This window comes from Typopeltis vanoorti, chromosome 19 (assembly GCF_054136105.1).
Source record: "Typopeltis vanoorti isolate ZY-2024b chromosome 19, IOZ_Tvanoo_1.0, whole genome shotgun sequence".
Classification (NCBI taxonomy): domain Eukaryota; kingdom Metazoa; phylum Arthropoda; class Arachnida; order Uropygi; family Thelyphonidae; genus Typopeltis; species Typopeltis vanoorti.
The window spans coordinates 14,714,417-14,736,008 of NC_143567.1; the positions used below are offsets into that span (position 1 = coordinate 14,714,417).

Below are 21,592 nucleotides of genomic sequence, written 5' to 3' on the forward strand. Positions count from 1 at the left end.
ATGTAGTGCCATCAGAAGACATAAAAATCGGCGAGAACTGAACATTGCACAGTCCTTGCACTGATTTTCCTGCTGGAACCCTCATTTAGATGGGAGGTCATTTGAGGTAATGTCTGGCTCCTATTGGTCCATATGATGAGAGTCAGATTGTGAAGCCCACGATCATTCAAGACTGGTTGTCCTGTGCACTTTGTCTGGGTGCTTATTTTTTTTGCTAGAATTTTCATGTTCCCAGAACTCTTGAAAATGTCATATGAGAAAATCCAAGTTCGTTAACAATTTTGGAGATTGAGTGACCCATTTGTCAGATGCCTATGATCTGCCCTCTGTCAAATGCATCTAAATCCCACGCCTTTCCCATTACACCATCTCATGACAAATACTCGGGGAAGCCGACATTGACAGCTAAGATGACCACAGTGTTGACCATTCATGCGTGCAAATGCAGGAGAATATACTACTTTGGGATAATAGGTGGCAGGAAAACAAGAGGTCAGTCCTAGGAACTGTATGAGGATCATTTGAGTAAAGAAGTGAAAAGGGAATTGTTTGTATGGTGAACGAGTGGAATGCATAACCAGAGGAGTAAGTGATGAATGCACCAGGGAGGCCCACATATAATACTAATTATGAATACAGTTTTCTGTATTTGAATTATTTAATTCATAACTTCTAAAACTGACAAATACACTATGTTATAAATACTAAATAATATTTTTTTTTTTTTATAAATAAGCATAAAATTATACTTACTCTCTATCTATGACTAGACAAGTGACTCCCTCAGGACCATCAGCTACAATGCTGGCTGTCCTTACATCTTCACTGACAAAAAAAAAAAAAAAAAAAAAGAAAAGAAATATATATCATCTCATTCTGCTTTCCCTCATTTTTAACACTAAATTACAACTATATCAAATCTATGTATCCATGATGAGTCTTTTAGCTCCATGTTCTTTCATGTTTTTAGCTTCCATGTTTTTAGCTCCATTATCATTATTATACCCATATAATAATGATAATGTAACATATTGATACATGTTGAAAGTTTATTTTTCACTTGGTTAGACTATAATAAATTTAGTTTAATCCTTTATCTAAGTGTGAGCAAACAAAGTTTGTACCTGAAAATATCTTCAGGACTGGGGTAAGGTAGTACAACACTGAAGAGACCTTAATAAAGGTCAGAACTAGTCTGGGTAGTGGCCCTTCCCTTAATGCATAACATTATACATATCCGCAAGGAGATGCGTTTTGCATTATGGGAGATACTGAGATAGGAGTGGCGGTAGCTTGCTCCACCTTTGCTATGATTTTCCCGGTGTTGTACTACCTTACCCCAGTCCTGAAGATATTTTCAGGTGCAAACTTTGTTTGCTCACACTTGGATAAAGGATTAAACTAAATTTATTATACTGATACATGTAATTAAATATGGGGGGATGGAAAGTTCTGATAAATACCTAGAACAGAAATTATATTAAAGCAACTGATATAGCCACAAGAAAGAACATATCTTAAAACCCTTTTATCCCCATGCTTCATCAAATTGTAATCATTTGTTCTTTGTCTTTTAGGATATATACAAAGACATTAAAATTTATTAATTTTTTTTTATGTTCATCAGAATGTTCCAGCCCCCCCCCCTGCATATATACCATATGACCTTTTACTAGCTTCCATCACTTAAATTACATGTTCATAAAATTCCAAGGAAAAACAAGTTGTAGCAGATGCAGCAAATGGCAAATTTTTGCTCAAAAGTTCCTTGGTTTTGACACTTAATCTACAGGCAGCAGGGAAAAAAAATTAATGTTGCCCTCATTAAAAATTCCTGCATGTGCCCAATCAAGAATAATCCACTTGCAATGCAGTGCAATGCTCAGGCAGGGGAGTTGCAGAGACAAGACTTTGGATGTGATGGTTTTACTCAACTGCAACAGCTAAAATACACTACACCAGAATATCTCATTTACATTAACCAAATTTACATTAAGTTGGGTTATGCTGGGAATCTAAAGAACAGACCAAGAAATAAAGAAATAAATACCAGACATAAAGAAATACTGCTGGGAAACTGAAGAAGAGCAAAGCTAATTATGATAATAATTGTTTGCTGGATTTCTGTTCAGAACATGGATTAGTCATTATTAATACCGTGTTCAGGCACAAATTCACATGGAGAGAAGACAAAAAAATTAGGAGCAGTCTCATCTGCAATACTCTTACTCACAGCAATAACTTCATACTGGGTTTAGGACATAAGTCATTTAGTTTAAACAGGATAAAAATGAATTTCCAGTGCAACCAAAGTAACAAATGTTGAAATGAAAAATTATATATATAAAAGTTTGAAAAAGAATAAAAGCCATTACATGACTTTTATTCTTTTAAAAAGTAATGAAAGGAGATGAGAGATCTGGGAGTGGTGGTGGTGGACAAGGACCTGAAATTCAGGGGTCACAATACACAGTTATGAAGTCGTCATATTGGATAATAGCAATTATGTGGAGGACCTTGATGTGCAAAAATAAAGAGGCTCTGATTCCAATGTATGGCATGGTGCAAAAAAAAAAAAAAAAAAAAAAAAAAAATACTGAACTTCAACACCCCCTTACTCTATAACATATATTGTTGTAGTTATCAAGTAGTTTTTTTTTTTTTTTAAATTCTCATATGGATTATTGTGCAAAGATTTGGTAACTGGGGTTTCATTATGATGAGTGTATGTTAGAAAGGTCCAGAGAAGATTCACAAAGGGTAACTGGTCCTTGGAATGTGGAGTATGAAGAAAGATTGAAAGAATGTAATTTGCAAAACCTTGCAAATAGGAGGAGGGGGGGGGATGTGAATGAGACATACAAGTTGGTCAGGGATTGTTACTAGGTTAACATGGAAGAAATTTTTCATAGAATGGGAGGGGTAAAACAAGGGACCATCCCTGAAAACTGTATAAATTTGGATAAATTCTTCACATCTCACTTCAACAGATCAGCTGGCTTGTCCACAGTAATTAAGATAAGAAGAGCATGTAATTCTGTTAACAAAAGGGACATTAGTCTTTGGTGGAAGAAAATAAGGAAGCTAATGGCTAAAAAAAAAAAAAGTGAAAAAGATGAATTTATGACATATGAAATTCATTTTTCAGAATCACCTTTGACATATGGAATAGCTATTTGATTTTTATTCACAGAAGAAGTACATCTAAACATACAGTTACCTAGTATTCTATTAAAAATGGATATCTTGTAGCAAGTTTTTTCACTTGATTACAAAGTACTTAACAAAAAATTATGTTCTTGTTTAATCCTTTATCCAACTATAAGCAAACAATGTTTGTGTGTTGCGAAGTACTTGGATGTGCTGTAAACATCACTTCTCTGGCTATTAATCTGGTACCATTTTCTGGTTTCTCTAGCATGCAGCACCTACCTTAAATGACATTCTACCTTGTTGAATTTATTTCTTTTACAATGAATGCTGACTGTAAAATTCAGTCTGAGATATATACAGGGTGTTCGGGATAAATTTGACATATTTATAATTAATTATATTTTTCCGTAAGTTACATGTATTAACACACACTTCTCTTCATTTAAAAGTTTGGACCCTTCTTTATTCATATACAAGATGTCAGAAAGGATGGATAGCTGGAACCCACCTGAATCATGGAAGAGAATAACTTGTATCATGATGATTCGTGCCCGCCATCAAAATAAGGATATTACGACTGCTGCCCAATGCTCCCTGAATACAGTAAAAACAATCAGGCATGAACTAGAGACTTGCAATGGTGACTACGAGGATGTAGCAAGAAGAAAGATCCCTAGCAGACGATCTGATTGCGTTCGTACAGCAGAATTCCTCGCAAATCTGCAGGAACAGGTGTTGAAGAACCCTGGCATTGGAATTCGGGCTTTGTTCGTGGAGTTGCTAACTGTAGTCAAGCCCTGGATAACAAGGGTAGCCAATGGTAGGCCGTATGTATGGCAGCAGGATTCGGCCCCTTGCCACACCTCTGAGAAAAGTCAAAAATGGTTGTCTGAAAATTTCTACGACTTCACCAGTCCAAATGTTTGGCCTCCAAACTCCCCAGACCTTAACCCCATGGATTATTTTGCATGGGGCGCAGTTGAAAAAGACACCAATCGCACTTCCAGTAATACAAAAGCCCAGTTAATGGATAAAATTAAAACAGTTTTTGCGGCCCTTCCCAGGGAGACTGTAGCATCAGCTTGTTCGAGGTTCCGAAGCAGAATTGAAGCTGTGATCGATGCTAATGGTGGTTATTTTGAGTAAATCTTGTTGATAGTATTGTAATTAACTCTGCCTGTAATGTTTTTTTGTCAATTCATTAAATTTAATAGATACAAAGAAGATTTTCTTTTTCCTTACGAAACTGTCAAATTTATCCCGAACACCCTGTATATATATGAATGTCTTGACAAGTAACAGACTGATTTGGAGGAAAATTGTAGATAGGAAGTTAGTAATGATGTAATTTTTTCATGTAGTACTGTCATATCCTGTACACCCCTTGAGGGTACATGGCAGGAATTTGATGATGATGATGATTAATCAGTCTTTGTTCTTTGAAATAGGAAAAGATTTTTTTCTTTTTTAGAAGAAAAACTCACATTTTACACCATTAATACCAGTTAGAATTTAGCAACATCAATTGTCACAGTTCTCTCTCATACTGTTATCACCCATAAGTTTACAAATTGTCAGTAGAAATGAACTACTAATGATGATGAACAATGGAGACCAGCTACCTACTGATTTTCAAAATTCAGAACTGGAGTGCTGCTTACTATGGATAATGAAAAGCAATGGAACATGTATTTTTATTCCTGTGAGAAGTATTTGTAAATATTAAGAGTTCTAAAAATGAACATTAAAACTAAAACACAGGAATACAGGAATACTCCAATGGTTTTCTGTGTGTGTGCAGACTATCATCTACACACACACACACACACACACACACACACACACACACACACACACACACACACACACACACACACACACACACACACACAGAAAACCATTTACTGTCCACTATTTGGCAATAGAATAATGATGGATGGCAAAAATCCTCATTCTAGATTATAAAATCCTGCCAAACTGAAGTCCTTTAGGCCCTGTGTTTTAGTTTTAATGTTCATTTTTAGAACTCTTAATATTTACAAATACGTCTCACAGGAATAAAAATACATGTTCCATTGCTTTTCATTTCCCATAGTAAGCAGCACTCCAGTTCTGAATTTTGAAAATCAATAAGTGCCCTCCCTCAATAAGTCCTTGGACTTCTTGAAGGTGTCACATAATAATAATAAATAAAAGAAACAAACATTTTGAATTTTACCAGAGAGTTTGAGGATAAATGTTTGGCATAGTAGTGAAAACCATGGTTTTCACTACTTAAAAGAAATGGACTTTGCCCAGGAGTCCATATAGTTGCCTTTTTAAGGCAACTATAGGGACTCCTTATTCTCATATACTCTATGGTAAAATTCAAAGGTTATGTTTCTTTCATTTAGCAATATAATAATAACATATGTCAAAAATCCTCATTATATATCACAACATTAAAAATTTTCAGATGAAGATGTTAACTCACCTCTGGAGAGCTTTTTCACCAAAGAACTCTCCTCTCTGTAGACTTCTAATGAATTTTTCCTCACCAGTATCCGTAGATTTTTTTGTAACCCTCACCTAAAAAAGGGAGCGTATTATTATTTTGTGATATGTAAAATTTTATTTAATGAGCAAAGCAACACAAAATTGTATCAATAATCAAAATTCTTAAATTCCACATAATAATAAAAATAAGTATATAAATAACAGTAATAATACATACTTTTCCACTACTGATTATATAAAATGTGTCTCCTCGTGCTCCTTGTCGAATAATGTAGTCTCCCGGATTATAGTTGGTCTAAAATTATAATTAATTCATTAATTAATGTTGAAACAACCAAATGACAATAACATATACCAGTATATATATACACACAGTCAGTTCCCAATTTACAATGTGTGATTTATAACCACTCACACTCACAACAGACATCCCCTTATACACATTCACTGAATACCACCTCATTCCTGAAACCCATAGACCAGTATGTTATTGCTTTATTGAAGGCATATATATTATAAGAAATACTTTTGCTGAGGCTACTGCTACTAAGAGTGAGAAAACCCTTAGAGACTTTTGAAAGGAATATAATATTTTGCAGATTCATCGTGAAGTGACAGCAGAGTATATATGAATGGTGTTTGGAAGAAGCTGCTGAAAAAAAAAAGTTCCTGCATTTCACAGGAATCAACAAAGACAAGAGATTGGTGATAAGATAGTGCTACTAGCTAATAGTTGGAGGTTGACAGCAAAGATCTAGAGCATTTATTGGAATGCTGTGGAAAAAAGCTCTCAAATGAAAACCATATAGATCTATAGATCTAGAAAAAGTTGCAGAAAAACAAGAAGAGGAAGCAAAGTCTCCCAAAAAAGTTTGTAGTGAAAAAATTGGCAGAAGCATTTGCCTGTATTAATAAAGCAATTCAGTTGTTTGAAGAAATAGATACCAACACAGAGAGGTTAAACAAAATAGACAGAATGATGCAAGCTGCAATTATGTAATTTCTGCAATTACATAGAAAATTATGAAGAAAAGGAATGGAAACCTGTGCACACTAAGTTGGCCATAATGTACAGATTTTTAAAGAAGCCACTCCTACCATCATTCTTTGAAGACGAACCTAGACCCTCCACTTTGTAGCAACTCCTGAATTAGAAGAATTTGTTATTGTGGGCCTAGTCTCCCCTGCCTCCTCTGATGAAGTATCCAATTATTAAAGAAACAGCTTTGAAGAATTACTCTTGCTCCATGTGTTTCCATCTGATTAGTTTACTGGTAAGTGCACAGATGCATTGTACACTCATGTTTCATCATTTATTAAAGTACTGTATACAGAAATTTTATGTTATAATTTGTACATTGTATTATTTCACTTATAAACAAAAAGTAAAATTAATTAAAAAATGTAACAGGCTCTTACACATTTTAGCATTCAGGCATGTTAACTGTTTACATATCTTTATGGTTCATAGAATTATTTCTGATTAACAACAGGATCATCAGAACAGAACCCCATCATAAGTGGAGTACTTGACTCTAATATAAATTGACTTTGTTATCCAGTGGAGTAAACTGAATTAGTATTATACCTTACTTTAAAATTCAAGTTCTCACATTAAAATAATAACATTCAATTTATTTATTATGAAGAAAATCACAGCAGCAGTGGGCAATTATTTTTGCACTTTAATGAAAAAAAAAAAAAAAAAAATATATATATATATATATATATATATATATATATATATAAAATACAGACAACATATAGTGGTGGTGTGCAGTAGATGGTAGTGGTGTTGTGTAGTTGAAGGATTACGTAAGGGAGACAGTGAGTTGTAGTGGAGTTGTGTGGCACTCCTACAATGAATCCTTGGAAGCACCCCCACAATGAATCCTTGGAGGTGTCATGTAATAATAATAATATTTATTATTAAAAAAAAAATCTAAAAATCACACGCAACTAGCATAACAGCCTGTATTCTTTGAGGGAGAGACTGTCAGTGCTTGTAACTCAAAAGGAGGAATTTTCCACCATTCATCCAACAGAAACTGGATCAATTCAAGTTTGTTCTTTGGAGGTGGGAAACGTTGCCTGAGAGCTTGCTCCAAAATGCCCCATAAATGTTCTATAGGATTTAAGTCCAGGCAATTCAGATGACCATGGCAAACAGGACACCTCACCATCATGTTCTGTAAGCCACTGGGTGGCCACATTTGCTCAACGAATGGGAGCATTATCTTGTTGAAACGTATGTCAACATGGGATGAATATGATCAGTTATGATTGAAAAATAACATGCACCATCCACTTTGCCTTCCAATACAAGTGGATCCAAACTATGCCACAAGAAATGAACCTCAGACCATTATAAAACTACCAAAACCTTTTACAGTTGGAAAAGGCTGGTAAGCTTCCTTTGGCTGATGCCACATACACACATATTCTCTGTTTGCAGCAAAAAGTGTGAATGTGGATTCACTGGACCATATCATATTCCTCCACTGTTGTGTAGTCCACTGTCTGTGATCTTTGCACCATTGGATACAACAACGTGCATTGACAGGAGTGATTGATGGCTTATGTAAGGCAACCTGACCATGATATCCACCTATGTGTAGTTTCTGGAGTAGAATTTTTGTTGAAATGGGTTTCTCACAACTGGTATTGAATTTTTCACACAATTGCTTATCAGTAGCCTGCGTATTTTTCATGGTACAGTGCACTAATACTCAAATGTCCTTCTCTTGCAATAAGTGCTTTCATCCACTACTGCATTTCATTGATGATGTTTGTCATGTCGACTACCATGCTGACATAACCTTAGAGACTGTTCCTCAACTAGCATGTACAATTTCAGCTGTTCTGGTCAGAGATGCACCTGCCAGCCTGACTCCAACAATCACGTCCCTTTCGAAGCCAGTGAGGTCCTCTTTGGATTACATTCTAACATGCAAGAAACATCAGCAGACCTCTGTTTGCTTTTATACACTGTCCCTTGGAATTTCGGGAGTATATCTGCATCGTAGATGCTGCATTGCAACTACCAATAATATGACCCAAGCTTAGTGTTTCCATTTTTTAAATTTATTTTTTATTATTTTTTTATTTTATTTTATTATTTTTTTTTTTGTCCATTACCTGCATATAAAATATAAGGGCTGCTTAAAAGTCAAAGCCAGATAACTGGTAACCTCTGCACAGCATTGAAGTTATATGTTTCCCAAATGTAATTTTTTTTTTTTTATTCTGCATTTACAGTGGTAGGGCATCAAAGTTATGAATTTTAAAAAAAATGGATGCGTTGAGAACAGTATTAGAATTATAGGGGCAAGTAGAAATGACATATCAGTTTTTTTTTTCTGTTCTCTGCTACTTCTGCAGCAGAGGGCAGAAATTTAAGCATTTTGTGACATGGAATAAAATTAGTTTTGCAAGAAAGGTATTCTATTCTTCAATGAAATTATATTGTAATCATGGGTATTTCTGACTCCATGGAGACAACACTATTATAATAATAATAATTTTATGATAATGGCTGAGTTGTTAGCATATCCACTCTCCAGCCAAAAGGCTGCGGGTTCGAATTCTGCCGTGGGCATGGGTGTTTGCGATTGTCTGTAAAAGTATTAGTGGTGGTCGGCGGTAGATGCCATTGGTGTGGATGATGAAGGTGGTTGAAGGTGGAGATGGAGAGTTGTAGAGCAGATGCCCTCCCTCTGTTGATGAGTGTTTGGACTCCTTGGAGGTGTTACGTAATAATAATAATAATAAACCCAGCCTGGTTGGCCAAGTGGATAGCGTATCCGCTCTCCAGCAGAAAGGCTGTGGGTTCGAATCCTGCCGTGGGCATGGATGCTTGTGATTGTCTGTGGAAATACCAGTGGTGGTCGGTGGTAGATGGCATTGGTGTAGTTGTGGTCAGTTGGCAATTGAATGGTGGAGACAAAGTTGTAGACAGGTGCCCTCCCTTGATGAGTCCTTGGACTCCCTGGAGGTGTCTAATAATAATAATAATAACAACCAATATAAGCTAGAGTTGAAAATGTTTCAATCAGTTTTATGAAAAGAAATGAACTAAGAAAAGGAATTACTTAAAAGAATGAGCAAAAATATATTCATTATATAAATTTTTTGCTCATTATATAAATATAATGAACAAAAATATTTTAGAATTTGGCTTACCTCTTCTAATATATCAGCAATTTTAATTAGAGTATCCTCTTTTAATTTTCTAAAGCTTGGCACACTATTGAAGTTCAAACATGAATCACTTATTAAATTTTTGGTAATCTTGACAAATTTGTGAATTAAATCAAATATTCTTTTTAAAAGTACAAAAGCTGAATCATCTATTGATGATTCAGATATCAGAGAATATACTCTGGCAATATAAACAAAGGCATGGTGTAAACTGAAAATCAACAACAACAATTATCATCAATTAAATATTGTTAATATGTATTTCAACAAAAATGATTGATAAATATTTTATAAAAAATTAAAACCTTTATTATTAAGGATATTCATTATTCAATCCATTATTGCCAAAAAACTGTAAATGCTTACAAGGAAATTAACAAAAAAATTTGTTAACTCACTACAATATTTAATCAAGAACGTGACTGTGATAACCAAAATCAGTTTTTAACATTTCAAATTATCACTTTGCACAACAGGTTTAGACATCATAAACAGAGGATTGTCATTGTCCTCATAACTATGACAACTGAATATAAATCCATAAAAATATCATTAGAAATAAAGTAATCCATTTTTATAGAAAACTAAACAAGAGTCGATATTGTAGCAAGTTTTTCCAGGCAATTCTGGTTAGAAAGTAAATTATATTAGACAAGAAATTATATTCTTGTTTTAATCCATTTTAACCCTTTACCCAAGCATAAACAAAATTTGAACATGAAGTATCTTTATAACCTAGCTACTTGAATATGGAAACTACTAATTTTACATCAATTGCTTCATTAATTGGTGTAAATCTCATATTAGAAACTGCTTTAAAAAATACCAGTACACACCTTAAAGTTTCTTCACTATCTGGCCAAGTTAAAATTTCTGGTATGCTAAAAGTAAAACTGCATATATATATATATATATATCCCATACACAAGATATACAAGAACCTGTAGCACATCAGTGCCATGTGTGAAGTGCTGATAAGGATTGAAAAAGAGAAACCTATTGACATTCTTCTTAAAGAGCTGTGAATTGAAATTGTTGGGAAACACATCATGGAGAAGGTTGTTCCAGAGGACAGAGGTATATGGAATAAATGAGTTTAAATGAGGAAAGAGGAGAAGCAGGTTCACAGTGAGTTTGCAGTTGTACTGTAAAGGGATGTTCGACAGCTGCTGCTATTCTTTGTTTTAACAGACCTATCAACAAGTGGGGAATGATGTTTGCCAATTCACTAGAGCATTGACCATGGAAGCACCTGTAGAAGAGACACGCAGCTGAAACACTACATCAGTGAGATAGAGGTTGCAGTGAGCTTGTGAGGGAAGTACAACTTTACAGTTGTACTGTAAAGGGATGTTGGACAGCTGCTGCTATTCTTGTTTTAACAGACCTAACAACAAGTGGGGAATGATGTTTGGCAATTCACTAGAGCATTGACCATGGAAGCACCTGTAGAAGAGACACGCAGCTGAAACACTACATCAGTGAGATAGAAGTTGCAGTGAGCTTGTGAGGGAAGTACAACTTCACAGTTGTACTGTAAAGGGATGTTGGACAGCTGCTGCTATTCTTGTTTTAACAGACCTAACAACAAGTGGGGAATGATGTTTGCCAATTCACTAGAGCATTGACCATGGAAGTACCTGTAGAAGAGGCACACAGCTGAAACACTACATCAGTGAGATAGAGGTTGCAGTGAGCTTGTGAGGGAAGGATCATCTATGAGCCGAATTGCTGTATACACTGGATTAGATCAAAAGCAAAAACATTTTAGCTGATCAGCTAGATCATACTTGCACCTGCATCTTTTCATCTGCCCACCCACACACAATGAAGCCCACTGAGACAACTTACATTTACAGTACACTTTCCTAATATCTTTTAGCATACTGTTACCTGATGCATGATATCATAAGACACATTTGAACTTCAGACTAGTTTTTCGGGATTATCTACAATAAATTGGTCCACAGAAGATTTTCCAATCTTCAATGTATGGGGTTGTTGCCATTAGCATTATTCATACAATAACTATTATATCTTTCCTTAACTGCTTAATGGAAAATCAAGCATTCGTTTACTTGTTATATACAACAACTGTTATGGATGATTCTTGTTCACTCCCTTACCATGTTTTGAAAATTCTTTCTACATCAATCCTATAAAACTTGTTAGTAACTTATGTTTCTATTATATCCTCATCCATAGAAGTTGTTGTATATAACAAGTAAACGAATGCTTGATCTTCCATTCTATTCATCATTCCATTCTATCAGCCAAATTTTGTAACCCATAAATCTTCAACCTATCGTTATAGGAAGTATTTCACAGACTTATCTATCCTGGTCACTCACCTCCAAATCTTCTCCACTTCCTCATCCCATCTCCAAAAAACCATCGATGACAAAATTTACGCATCACAGTCTATGTGTGGCCATATCAAAGCCACATAAAGAGGAATAATAACCATATCTGTTTTCAACATCCAAGTGTTCTTTGGGGTATTGTATATTTTTATACCTCCTCTGAACCACTCTAGCCTCAGTTTCATAGCCTCAGTTTCATACAGTACAATCCCATCAATGTAATATACAGCTTATAATGTTTTAAGCCTAAAATTTTTCATAATCTGCAACCATTATCCGTTGCCCACAGTCAGTCTATTTAAATTATGTAGCAAAATCTTTATATCACCTTTATTTACTGCTGCCATCCCCAGTTTAGCATCATCAGCAAATGGACATTTCTTCCTCAAATCATTCCTATTATCATTAATATAACCATATTAAATAGCAGAGACACAAATCCAGGGTCCTGAAGCATACTGCTGGTAGTATCCTGCATCTTACTGGATTCTACTCTTCCATATACTGTATGTCAGCAAACAAAAGGAAAGCATGTGAATAAAACCATATGAGCAGCATATTAAAAGCAGGTGAAGCACATTAAAACATTCTTATTAAAAATTATTCTGCTTATTTAAATTTAAGCCTATATCAAAGTCATTTACTGCAGCAGTCATACCCCTAGGGGTATGACTCTTTCAGGAGATCCACAAGGTCAATTATCTGAAAAGACTATTAAAATACTCCTCACTTTTCTAGCTACATATCATTGTGAGGTCATATTTTCTTCATATACTTCAACCAAAGCAACGTATCTGTTTTTGCATTCAATCTGTTGTGATATGAGAATCCAGATGTCTTTTATTGAGCCAGACATCAATGAGTTTGAAAAAATTTAAATAATTTTATTTATGTTATTTTTCATAAAAAATATGTTAGTCATGCTAACATGTAATGGGTTCATATTGTTATTTTTAAATGAATTAATAAATAAATATATTAAACATTTATGATTTTTCATTTCTAATGTAGTGACATATAAACAATATAACCTACATAAACAAAAGCAGTTTGGGATTCTTAACAATCTTTAAGAGGGTACAGGGGATCTGAGATCAAAAAGTTTGAGAAATGGTAATTTATTGAAGGTAAACTATACAAATTACAGTTAACCAATAAATATAATAATTAATAACAATTCAAATATACAAGTATGATTTTTCATGTGTATCAAAAATGATACAAATGAAAACATAGTTGTCATTTCCATATTCAGCAATATCTAAAACACTAAATAACTAAAATTTTTAGATTTGCATCCCCCCCCCCCAAAAAAATGTAGGCCCAGGTAATTTATTAAAAAAAACTCTTTAAGTGCCACAACCATTCTGGTGGTTTGCTATTTGTGTTTATATAACAAATGAACAGAAATTTTCTATGCTTATTCTTTGTGAAAAAACAGTGAAGAGGTGATGATTTCTATTTGAATGGTAATAATAAATAGTTCCATCATCAATTTCCATGTAATTTCTTGACATTATCTAAAATATGCATTTTGGACAAAAAAATCTGGGGAAGGGAAGAAACACTGCATTAATGTTAGGGCACTAGGTGATATAAAAACTTGGAAATTAAAGGATTAATCCAGGAAAGAAGAAAAATCAATTTAATGAACAGAAGAAGCAAAGAGCAAACTAGGTGTGGCTTCTAGGGTGATGTAAGCATCACTGAATTAGAGTGAAATTCTCATAGCAAGCATGATCATAATTAGATCTCATTTATTAAATATGATTACCTTTTTAAGAAATTAGTGTATTCAGCCTGCCTTACTAGTCCAGTTCTCATCATAATAGTTTGAAAACACTGCCTTTCAATGGCCCATAGCTTACAGTCTACAAGAGCTACAAAGGAAAAAAAGAATATCAGAATGAAAATTATTTAGCAAATAAAAAACTTTTATATTTATATGTTCAAGGTCATCATTTTTTAAAATCATTTTTTGCAAAATAAATATTCAAAAAAACTTATCCAAAATTACCCAGTGTGTCTGCTCCCTCAAAACAGAATTGTTTCAGCCTACAGAGAAGCTGTCATCAAATATTGATTCTCATTCACACTATTCACACATACTCACTCTGGTGATATACAGGATGGGCCAAAAGTCATGAAGGGGTTTCAATATTTAATATCTCCTTTATTTTTTTTTCAAATTTACAATACCATAACATCACATACAGTATATACAGGAAATAAATTTACACTAGGTGTGAAAAATCAAATCTTGTAAACCAAAAAAAAAAATTTTAAATAGTTATTAAAACTTCCAACCCCTTCATGACTTTTGGCCCACCCTATACTTACAACTAGCTACTGAAAATATCTATATATAGAGAACATTTAATCCATCCACCTTCGCCTTCCCTTTAGGCCAGATGCAATGGTTTATCGCAGCCAAAGTAACTCAGTTTCTTAGAAATCTGATACTTATTTTGATATGGTGGTTAATCCTTTTTTTAATTAGAAGTTTATTTTTCACTTGGTTAGACTATAATAAATTTAGTTTAATCCTTTATCCAAGTGTATGCAAACAAAGTTTGCGCCTGAAGATACTTCAGGACTGAGGCAACTTGTAGCAAAGGTGGACCAAGCTCTCATCACTCCTTGTCTTAGTATCACCCTTAATGCAAAGCACGAGTTGCCTCAGTCCTGAAGTATCTTTAGGCACAAACTTTGTTTGCATACACTTCGATAAAGGATTAAACTAAATTTATTATAGTCTAACCAAGTGAAAAATAAACTTCTAACATCTTTCTCTAAATCCAGAGTAATTTAATAGTAAGGTGGTACACCTTTGGGCAACTCATATAGGTAAATATGACCTCTCCATTGCTTCTGCCTTAGTATCACCACTTCGGGTCTGGCTCCCACTGACGAGACCTCAATAAAGGTCGAAACCAGTCTGGGTAGCGGCCCTTCCTTTAATGCATAGCATTATACATATCTGCAAGGAGATGTGTTTTGCATTAAGGGTGATACTAAGACAAGGAGTGATGAGTGCTTGGTCCACCTTTGCTACGAGTTGCCTCAGTCCTGAAGTATCTTCAGGCACAAACTTTGTTCGCATACACTTGAATAAAGGATTAAACTTTTTTTTAATTAATTAATTAATTATACAAAAAATGAATGAAAAATTTGTTAAAGTTAAGGGATATTACATCCCATATAGTTTCTTAGCCGAATAAGAAACTCAAAGAGTTTCATGCCGAATATAGTAGAAACTATATAAAGTTCGGCGATTCCAAGCGTAAGCAAATACCTGGATACTGCAGCAACTGACCCTGAAGGTAGTGCATGCTGAGGCAACTCGTGTCAAAGGTGGAGCAAGCTCCGATCACTATTCTTGATATTTACCCATAATGTGAACTTAACTCCTAGGAGCTGTATTATTGTTCGACATTATGAGAGAAGGTCACTACCCAGACCGGTTTCAACCTTTATTGAGGTCTCATCAGTGAGTAGGCAGACCTAGTTAATATCAAGTTTGTAGCGAACAGAACTTACAACCCTTCTACGAGTTTTCCCATGAGGTGTCCTAATAAATTATTAGATAAATGAAGAGCCAAAGGCTTCAATTCGGCGACATATAACTTGTTAAAGTTGAAGCCTTTGGCTCTTCATTTATCTAATGAATGAAAAATTTTGTATTGGCTCACCAGTCAGGAAAATATCTCACTAGCCAGATGTCAGCCTTGGTGTACTCCCCCCTGACTGCCTAATATATTATAATCACATGTAATCTCAGGCTTGGTCGATTTACAAGATTCTTTTTTCTAAAGCTATGGCTAATTTTTTATCTAGTATAACTACCAGTGTTGATGCAGATATATTAAATGCATATATATTAATGCACTTATCAGTCTTAAATAAATACATTCATAAAATCATAATAAATGCATTTATTGTGATACAAGACCATTTATCATTTTATTTTTATTAATAATACTATTTTTCACTATGTTTTCACTTCTATCCCATATTACGTCTCAAACCGGTTTTATGGAAAAAAATCAAACAATTTTTTTTATCTACCATTATAAACATTCAAAATCACAAAAACTCTCAAAAATCTCTTAGGCCCACACATATAACTACATTAGTCCATTTCTCAGTTCTGATTGGCTATGAAATATTGCTGGATGGTCAGAGATGTCATATGACATGGCAGCAACTCAGAAAACAATTGATAAACATTTAGGCTCAAATCAATATAAAGAAATTTTGGTAAAATGAACACTATTTTCTCAACTTTTCAAGTTTTAATATCCACTATTAATGGTCAAATTTTACATTTCCATAAGAAATAAGTTAATTACTGCTGTATATCTATTTTAATATGCTGTGTTGCAATTAATTGGTTACCTCAAGGTACAACTGCACAGTCTCTAAAGTATGTGTGCATATCCTACCTATAGTTGGTTGTATTACATTACAACAAAATCACTGTTCATCAACAAAACAGTCATTTACAATCACCAATAATTTCCAACAGATGCCATAAGGCAAACATACAAAAAAAACTATTTATGACAAAAAAGAATCAGCATTACATAAATAAAACTATTAAATTTCAACTCCTAAAATTTTCCCTCATGATGGACAAGCAGATGAATGCATTTTTCAAGTCCTGTGCATAGTGGATAGAATACAAGCCACCCAACATTATTCTCACTGTACTACAGGCACCATCATGTAATACAACAGATAATACAGAAAGCTGGAGTAACTTCTGATGGTATCATCATAAACTATAGTTTCTTAGAGCATACAATAGCTAACTGTCTATTAAAATAATTATTTCAACCTTTTATGCTAAACATTAACTTTTGGTAAGCTGAAGCCTTTTCAAGAACTTTACCTAAATTAATATATATATAATCAAATTTTTAATGTGATTTTCAACCTTTTTCGTAATATGGTACACCTAGACTAATTATTAAAATTTTGCGGCACACCAAAAATATATATTTTTAATTGTTTTGACGATCTGGCAAAAAATAGACATAATTTTGATTGATTTACATACAGAAGATAATAATAATAGTAATTACTTATCCTTTTTGGGAGCTTCAAGGGAATAAATGCGCAAATTACAACATTATTTCTTTCAATTAATTTGTTTTCACAAATCTCGCGACACACCCAGAGACCTCTCGCAGCACACCGGTTGAAAATTGCTGCTTCACATTAATGTTAACTTCCAATCAACAATTTCCCTCCAAATTAGTCTGTTATCGGAGATCTTCAATGCTGTCAGATTTTATATCTCAGTCTTTTATCAATCATCAAACAACCATTTTGCTAACCTTTCTTCTCCCATTCTGTTTAAGTGATCATAGCACCTGAGATTAGCTCTTTTCTCTCTCAATGTTAACAATATCAAGTCCATTCCTAACATCTTCATTTGTAATATGATTCTGCCATTTGATGTCTGATTCTAGTTTTTGATTAATTGTTTTATTTAGAGCCAAGCTCTCAGTACGATAAATTAAAATTGGTTTTAACATTGTTATGTATACAACTAGTTTAGTGTCTGGACTAATTTCTCTCTTGTTCCATATACATTTCTTCAGTTGACTCCCTTGTTTATTCTTTTGTTTACTTCCATACTTTATTTGCTATCCTCACTAAAAATTGTATATAAAATTGAATATAGAAAATAAATATCAAGAAGGTGGCAAAATATTCTGAAGAATATTTGTTGAAGAAGCTTAGGAATGGAGGAAAAAGTGCTGTAAAAGGAGTTAGAGATGATAAAGGTGACATGAAAATGAGAGAAAAAGATATCCTTGAAGTATAAAGTAATTACTTCAAAAAATTGCTAAATGAAACAAGCAGTGATAGCACAGCGGTAAAAAAACACTCAACAGGCATACAGTCCGGAATACATATACATACTTGAAGTAGAAAAAGCCATCAAAGGCTTGAAATGTGGAAAGGCAGCAGGAGTAGATGATATCCGACCAGAAATGCTGAAGTATGGTGGTATAAGTCTTACAGTGGCTGCACTGCATAGTTCAGAAAGCCTGGACAGAGGGACGAATTCCCAATGATTGGAGCAGAGCTCTCATAGTACCCATATATAAAAAGGGAAATAAAACTGAATGTGAGAATTACAGAGGTATTTCCCTACTGAGTGTTCCTGGTAAGATCTATGCAAGTATAATTGAAAAACGGTTGAGAAGAATTGTCGAAGAAAAGCTAGGTGAAGAACAAGCTGGATTCAGGCCAAATAGAGGCTGTCAGGATCAGATCTTCACTTTGGAAAAGGCATATGGCAAGGTGCCAAAAGAGAAGCTATTCAATATGCTACAGTTATATGGTGTCAATGGGGCATTATATCAAGCAATACTTAGTCTTTATTTGAGTTGTAAGTCAGCAGTTAGAAATGAAGGAAGTACAGGAGGATGGTTTAATGTTAAATCTGGTGTGAGACAAGGATGTACATTATCCCCTCTGTTATTCATTATCTATATGAATCACATTATGAAGGAAAGTGGTATTAAACATGATATCAAAATTGGAGATGTTAATGTCAGCTCTTTGCTTTATGCAGATGATGTTATACTTCTAAATAAATCCGCTACAAGTCTGCAAGATTCTCTGACTAAATTGAATAACTGTTGTAATAGATATGGTATGAAGGTCAGTAATAAAAAGACAAAGACAATGAAAATAGGCAGAATCATTGAAAATGTCAACTGTGTTGTGAATGGAGAACCTGTGGAACAAGTAACACATTTCAGCTACTTAGGCACGATTTTTAGTGAAGATAGTAAATTAAATATAGAAATAGACAACAGAATCATCAAAGCTGGTATGGTGGGAAGTCAATTGAATAAATTCATATGGAATAAGAGAGAAATTAGTATACAGCTAATTTAGTCGGAACACTAAATTAGCTGTATATACAAGACAGTGTTCAAACCAGTTTTAACTTATAGATTTGAGAGCTGGGTCAGAACTAAAACACTTGACCAAAGACTAGAGACCGCGGATATGAGAGTCCTGAGAAAGATTATAGGCGTGAACAGATGGCATCAATGGCAATATCATATTAAAAATGAGGATATTAGGAAAGAACTTGACATTGTCAGCATCCTGGAATGCGTTAGCAGAGCTAATCTCAGGTGATATGGTCACTTAAACAGAATGGGAGAAGAAAGATTAGCAACACAAGTGTTCTCTGCCAGGTTGGCAGCAAAACGACCCAGAGGAAGACCAAGATATAGGTGGATTGATACGGTACAAAGTGCCTTAGACGATAGAAATATAAGATCTGATAATGTTGGAGTCTTAACAAGTAACAGAATGATTTGGAGGAAAATTGTAGATAGGAAGTTAGTAATGATGTAATTTTTTTCATGTAGTACTATCATATCCTGTACACCCCTTAAGGGTACATGGCAGGAATTTGATGATGATGATCACTAAAAATTGTTCCTAAATAGTGAAATGTTCACTTGTTTTATAAGATCCCCATTCAGGATACAGCTAATATTTCAAGGATATGTTCTTGCTCATTTTCATCATCTGCCTTCTTATTTCTGACTTTCAAACCAAACTGTTAAAGCAAATTTGTACTGGATGTATTTAAGAGTATAACGTAATTAGAAGCTTTTTAAATCAGTCAGAAACAACTTTAATTGGAAAGGCCTTGGTTTGAATCCCTTAGAATGCAAAGCAATTTTATTAAAACTCTTCAACTGAAGGAGAGTTAACTAGTCTCATACAGAAGTGGGAGATGTCTCCCCACTTGTCAATACTTGAATTTTTTCATCTCAGAATTAGGCAAGCTTGCCAGGTGAACACACAATTTATATAAAAATGTTTACTTTTAGGTAGGGCTACCACCTTATCCTAGAATTATGATTACAAAATCCAAGGATACTTAGATGGTTCTAAGTGTGTAACAGTCTGTTGGACTGACTGATGACATCTGCATAAAGTAGATTAGCCTCTCTTATTTTGAATGCCAGGATGAATGCTGCTTTTCTTTATAATGTGATCCACATAGATAATAAATGATAGTGGAGACAGTATACACCCTGGTGTTACACCTGATTTTACATCAAAACAACTTGCTATACATAAATTCTAACTGCTGATTCACATCTTAAATATAGACAATTGATTGCTTTGTATAATATTCTGTTTTCAAAGATATAATGTAATCATCAAATTCCTGATATGTATCCTCAGGGGATATACAGGATCTTACGACAGTGCTACATGAAAAGTTACATCATTACAAACTTCCAATCAACCATTTTTCTCCAATTTAATCTGTCATCTGTCAAGACTAATAAAACTGTTAGTCTGTTTTCTAAGGCCCTTTTTATTATATCAATCCATCCATATCTTGGCCTTCCTCTGGTTCTTTTTCCTGCCAACCTGGCAAAGAACACTTGTTTGTTTGCTAATCTTTCCTCTCACATTCTATTAAGTGACCATACCACCTGAGATTAGCTCTGCTAACACACCCCTGAATGCTAATAATAATATCAAGTTCCTTCCCAATATCCTCATTTTTAATATGATACTGCTACTGACCATCTGTTTACTCCCCTAATCTTTCTCAGAACTGTTATATCTATGGATCTCTGCTCTCTCATCAAGTGTTTTATTTCTAACCCAGCTCTCAGATTCATAAATTAAGATTGGTTTGAACGCTGTCTTGAACATTGTATAGCTAATTTAATGTTTTGACTAATTTCTTTCTTATTCCATATAAATTTATTCAGCTGGCTTCCTACCATACCAGTTTACTAATTCTGTTGTCTATTTCCATATTTAATTTGCCATATTCACTAAAAATTGTGCCTAGGTAGCTGAAATATTTTACTTATTCTACAGGTTCACTATTTGGGATGCAGCTGATGTGTTCAATGTTTCTGCCTATATTTATTGTCTTTTTATTGATGATTTTCATATCAAATTTATTAACAACAGTTATTCAGTTTATCCAGAGAATCTTGGAGACTTGCATGGGATTTATTCAGAAGTATTCAAGATTCTTTTGCTGTCTTTCTGTCTGGCAAAAGATTAGAGATACAGCAGTACTGTTCTAGGTACAATAAGTAATTTGTCCAGGTTATCTATACATAAATTAGGAAAATAATAATGCCAGTGAATCAACTTGTCTTGGTGTTTGTTCACAACTGAATGATTTCATCATACATCAGTTGTCTGGGAGGAAAGATCTGGGTTGGCTTTCTACAGCCAACAGTTAGCTGTTCTACAGGTCAGGAGGTCCCTCAGTAGATAAAGGACACTAAGTATTTTAGAGAGCTGAGCAGACTATGGATATATTTGTGCAGGAAAGGATCAAACATATGTTCACT

General features: G+C 34.2%; 1 protein-coding gene across 1 annotated transcript in view; it reads right to left on the reverse strand.

Annotated features, from left to right (window-relative positions):
- The window catches only part of LOC150095872 (cGMP-dependent protein kinase, isozyme 2 forms cD4/T1/T3A/T3B-like), a 191,579-nt gene that overhangs the window by 51,540 nt on the left and 118,447 nt on the right, over nt 1-21,592 (reverse strand). The window contains exons 4-8 of the mRNA XM_090409445.1: nt 13,987-14,092; nt 9,832-9,895; nt 5,867-5,944; nt 5,627-5,721; nt 754-825 (exon numbers count right to left, since the gene is read on the reverse strand). Of these exons, the coding sequence (XP_090265571.1) occupies nt 754-825; nt 5,627-5,721; nt 5,867-5,944; nt 9,832-9,895; nt 13,987-14,092 (415 nt within the window). The remainder of the gene's footprint in view (nt 1-753; nt 826-5,626; nt 5,722-5,866; nt 5,945-9,831; nt 9,896-13,986; nt 14,093-21,592) is intronic.